Below are 5,408 nucleotides of genomic sequence, written 5' to 3'. Positions count from 1 at the left end.
GCACTGATTATACGAGGCTGTCCTTAAACTCAGAGCAAAGTTGGTCAGACATGATGGTTTTTTTTTTATCTACTTCTCTGGAACATGTGCTGCAGATTTCCTGTAAGCCACAGGTGGCTTTAAGGGGAGTACTAACAAGACATGTGTTTGTCATATTCCACTGCTGCACAGTCCAGGTACGAGCACTGCTGCGTATCTGAGACACCGGTGATACCAAAAAAAAAAAACTCCAGCAAATCGACATTAATCTGGAGTCGACTAAAACGTTTTTAAACAGTTTTAGAACAAAGGTGTGGTCGAGGTGAGGGTGTACAGGTGGCAGCAGCAGCAGCAGCAGCAGCAGCAGAGGGAGAAGGCCAGTGGTGGAGAGATAGGCTGGCGGACGCTCCTCCAACGCCTGTCAGTGCGTCCGTATGCTTTGTGTACACACGGGGTGTTAGGAGCTGTCAGGCAGGTGCGGCTCAGGCTCGATCTGAGCGGTGATTGATCGCGCAGGTTCAGGTGGAGTTCACGGGAGGTCTCTGGTATCATTGGCAAAATGAGTGACAGACACAAAATAGGGTGATGGAATATTATCAGGAAGCCATTTGTAATGCGGGCCTCAGCCTGGATCTGTGAGGGGTGTTGTCCCTCTGAAATGAAGCCATCCATCACCTCAGCTTCATATTTGATTAGGTCATGAGCGGCTTTTAAAGAGAGAGGAAGGCTTTGGTGTGGAGATCAAATGATACGGCATCAAACGTCGAGGAGTTTAAAAAACACTGGCTGCGACACTGGCGATACATGTAACGTCGGAAAAAAAGGGGAAGGAACTGAGAGACGGGGCTAACAGTTGATAAGGTACAAGAATGAGCTAACGCACGAAATGACATTTTTGGGTTTTAGCAGAACAACGTTAACTGTTTACTCTAACGTGGTCTCAGGTGTGAATGAGAGTGTGAACGGTCGCTGTCTACACGTGACCCTGAGATGAACTGTCCGGGGTGGCCCCCCCCCCCCTGATAGCAGGTGGGATTAGCTCTTTCTTCATTCAACCCTGTGAGGAATTCAGCTCCAGAAGATGACGGTCCTTCAAAGAGGATTTTCTGCACCACTTCAACTACATGAGAAGAAAAATACATTTGAATGTATAAATATTTACTACTACTGCATGTGTGAGTTCCATTCCTACGATGCAACATAACTCGATTTTTCGTAAGTCTGAACTCACACACATGTAAACAAAGACGTCATCTGCATACAGTGTGATGACGTATTTGTCAACTCCGCTCACCAACTAGTTCCCGTGCAAAAGTTGATGGGTTTTAACGCCATACGTCAGAATGATAGAACAAGAGTTCATAATAATACTTTGGTTGCACTACCGCCCCCTACCTGCAGTTTGCTAATCAATTTACTTCTGTGCCAGAAAATAAAAGGAAATGTTGTTTGTCTGTAATTAATAAATTAAAATGAACAATTTAAACTCTTCCCTGCGTTAAATTTGTTATTTAAGATTTTTTTCAAAAGAAAAAAATAAACATAAAACTTGTTATATGTAAACATTAATACCTCCTCTTATCCGTGTACCTGTGTATTATATATTTTGATTCATGTCAGTGAGAGTTGAATGCACTTTGACTACTGTGCATTTCCCAAAGTAGATTTTAACATGAAAATATCACAACACATCACAGCGTCTGTTGGTTCGTGTCTTTTCTAAGTATTAAATCTGAACATGATCCGTCTGTTACAGGTACTGGACGCATCCCGAACTCCATACATGTGTTTGGTCCGAAGCTGCAGTTAAAAAAAACAAACAAAAACAACAAAACAAAAAGAGAAAAAAGGGAAATAAAAAGCCGAAAATCAGAGGCTGCCACCGTCTGCTGCTGCTGCTGCTGCTGCTGCTGCCTTCACTGGCCTCTGTTCCTTTAATAAACTCATGCTTATCTAGTGTAACAAATGTCTCGCTGCCATCATCAAGTCCAGGCGAGGAGGGAGGAGTTTTTAATGTTCAGTTTGTTCTGTGGATCGATGTCTGCTGGCATCGCCTCTCTTCTCCTTTGCACCGTGCGTAACGCAGCAGTCAGCCACAGCGTCACAGCAGCAGCGGCACTCAGCCAGAGCCCGACGCCGATCTTACGCGTACTCTCTTCACGGTTTCACCGCCGGGGGAAAAAGAAAGAAAGAAAGAAAGAAGGAAAGAAGGAAAGACAGAAAGAAACAGCCCGAGGGGCTGAGTGACACACGTCGATCAGCATATGTACAGAAGCTGTGATGGACAAAAGCGGATGGTGAGAGGAGACGATCAGCGCCGCGTCGGAAGAGGAGGAGGTGAAAGAAGAAGAAGAAGAAGAAGGAGAAGAAGCATCTGTTTCCACTGAAACTGGATTTTTCTGACAGTGAAACAGAGACTCAACTACTCCGAAAGCTGAAATAAAGACTCTCTCTCTCTCTTTCTCTCGCTCTCTCTCTCTCTCTCTCACAGACACACACACACACACACTCTCTCTTCCTCCCTCTCTATGCATGGACCTTTAGAGACCGCATTCACATTTCACCTGGGCACAGGAGTGAACTGCGACTACACACTCAGAAAATACGAGAGACAATTCTAAAGAATGCCTCGGAGGAAACAGCAGGCGCCTAAACGGGCTGCAGGTAAGATACAAACATAAATCTGTTCTACTTTTTTTTCTTTAGTAATTTGTAAAAAAAAACAAAACAAACAAAAGCAAAATTGTCCACATGTATCACCTTGTGGTGTGTTTAGGTGGTGATCGAGACACAAACTTTTATTTTACACACACATTTCGGAGCCTGATGTTTGAGACAGCGCTGTGTTAGAAAATGAAGTTTTAACTACGGTCCCTGACCCTCAGTGTTAGAACTGGTCACAGTTACTGTAGTTTTTAAGTTTTAAGTTTCTTTTTTTTTTTAAGTTAGTTTTAATTTCTCTGGGGACCCTGCGATGCTCACAGGAGGGCACCAGCAGGGACCTCGAACCCCTGTTTTGGAAACCCAGGCATTGGTGACGAAAGCAGCTGATTAAACAATAGGTGATAAGAGGGATGAGAGGTAACGGCTGCATCACTGGAATTATTATTATTTTTGTTTTTACGTTTCTCACTCAGGCTGTGATGTTTGTCTTCTTCACATCTCTTCATCTGGAAGTTTTATTTTTCCCAGCAGTCATCACTCTCACATTTTTTAATTTTTTAATTTTGTTTTTTCAAACCCTTCCCTTCAGCCTCACCGTGTTTGATTTGACCCACATAGAAAGTGTAAAGTGTAGGAGAGCGGCTGAAAAATGTGGAGCTGCCGTATCCGTAGCAGATGAACTCTGTGTGAACTCTTCATAATCTTATGGACAAATGGAGAATGGGTTACACTGACTGACTCCCACACACACACACACACACACACACACACTCACCCTCTCTCTCTCTCTCTCAGTGCTCACAGCAGACACACACACACACACACACACACCTCCAAAACACCATTTAAACGGTGCAGCAGGATGTGGTGGTAAAATCTGTCGTCGGTTTGATCTGACGTCAGATTTACAGTTTGTTGAAGCTGCAGATTTTTTATTATTATTATTATACATTTTTTTTATTATTAATTCCAACTTCCAGCAGGCCTTTATTACTGTTTACATCCAGCACGTCTTATTCTGTGAGTGTGTGTGAGTGTGTGTGTGTGTGTGTGTGTGTGTGTGTGTGTGTTAAGCGTTGCTGTCTGTGTAATGTAATCCTGTAATGTTTGGCTCTTTGGTGACACTAAAAATCACCGCGTCCTCCTCGCTCTCGTGGTTTTTTTTTTTTTTTAATCCCGTTACGGAAAAAGGTCGCGGTGCCAACGTTACTCCTGACCCCGTCTGGGATCCTCACTTGTTCCTTCTGAATTCTAATGTTCCTTATAACGGCCTCATTATGATGGAGCTGACGAATTAAGAGCAGATTGATCAAGGCTGTTCCTGTGTGTGAGGACGCAGTCACTTGGAGAAGTTATCAGTCTTTATTATGGCTGCGGATGTAGCGACCAGATGGCGATTTTTTTTTCCTCTGCCAATAATAGCGTCTCTTTATGCCCAGCTTAAGATACCGAGACCCTTATCTGACCGACGCACTCTGTGTTTATGCGTACACATGTATACACACACACAAGCAGGGACTATTTTATTTTCATTCCCACATTTGAGTCTTAAAAAAGCTCTCTTTTCTCAAAATAAAACAACAAAAAAACAAACAAAAAAAAAAAACACCAATGTCCCCAGTTTTTTATTTTTTATTCAGAGAACTTTGGAGCAGATGCCTAAGTGATCCCTTTACACGCTCTCAGCTGCCTCGCCTGTACTCTGGTAAATGTGTCAGCCCTATAGAGAAATAAGCCTTCCAGAAGAGTTTCTTCATTGTTGAGGTAATTGTCTCCTCTTTGACAGGCACATTCATCAGTGGCTTAATGGTCAATCAAAAGTTGGCAGGCAGAGTGTTTTCATTCTTTCCTATCCACTACATTAGGAATACTTAATCAAAATGTCTCCCGGTAATGGCTGTGAAGAGTTCATGACTGACTGATCCGTTGTCTGCGCCGATAGAAAATTAACAGCTCGGCACTGGAGAGATGTGGGCCTGCAGATAAACAAATTGTGCATTAATATTTCATCTTCAAGACCTGGGATGTGCTATCAAGCGGTGGAATATTCCTGGGCTGTGTTGTCATTTTTCTCGTGTTCATTTTTTTTTTTTTTTTCTCTCCTGTATTCTTGAAGGCTCTTTGCAGCTGTAACTCATTTCACTTGATGACTTTACTGGGGTTACAGAGAGTGACGACAAATTGATTACCTGGCAGAGCAAGAATGGAGCGAAGAGAGACGCAGGCTGACAGTCATGTTATAATAATATGTTTAATGATGTGTGGAAGGGGAACAAGGAGAGAGGAGTATTGAAATAAGAGCACAGAAGATGCAAAGGAATGGGTTTCAGGTTTTTTTTTTTTTTTGAAAGATGCACTATCCCCTCCTGGTGAAAAATGATATTTGGTGATGTTAAAAAAAAAAAAAAAACATCTTTCGTCTCCTCCTGTGAGGATTCTATTATTAATAGGTGTATTTGTTAACGTGAGACCACAGACGCTGGACTAAAGGCTACGTCTCTGATTCACTTCCTTTACGTTACGCAGTTCGTACGGCGACTTTAAAAACGCCAATTACCCACAAGTCCAGAGTGGGAGGTGCTAAAACGTTGGCTCTCGGTGACAGCGAGGAAGGCACTTCAGCAGACGCGAGGGGTCCCGGACCCCAGATTTTCAAATCTGTGCATCACGTTTTTTTTTTTTTTAGATGTGAAATAAACAGAGTGTCCTGTAAGTGCATGGGATGCATTTTTAAGTGAGGGGAGCCATATGTTATTTTTCAGCCG

At 42.9% G+C, this 5,408-nt stretch overlaps 1 protein-coding gene across 1 annotated transcript in view; it reads left to right on the top strand.

The window, feature by feature from the left end:
* The first annotated feature begins 1,171 nt into the window (after positions 1 to 1,171).
* Positions 1,172 to 5,408, top strand: part of tshz2 (teashirt zinc finger homeobox 2) — a 48,469-nt gene continuing 44,232 nt past the window's right edge. Inside the window, exon 1 of the mRNA XM_008319045.3 lies at positions 1,172 to 2,643. Within this exon, the coding sequence (XP_008317267.2) occupies positions 2,604 to 2,643 (40 nt within the window). The 5' untranslated portion in view covers positions 1,172 to 2,603. The remainder of the gene's footprint in view (positions 2,644 to 5,408) is intronic.

Source organism: Cynoglossus semilaevis, chromosome 10, assembly GCF_000523025.1.
Source record: "Cynoglossus semilaevis isolate Cse_v1.0 chromosome 10, Cse_v1.0, whole genome shotgun sequence".
Taxonomy (NCBI): Eukaryota; Metazoa; Chordata; class Actinopteri; order Pleuronectiformes; family Cynoglossidae; genus Cynoglossus; species Cynoglossus semilaevis.
This window is presented reverse-complemented; position numbering and strand designations above follow the sequence as displayed.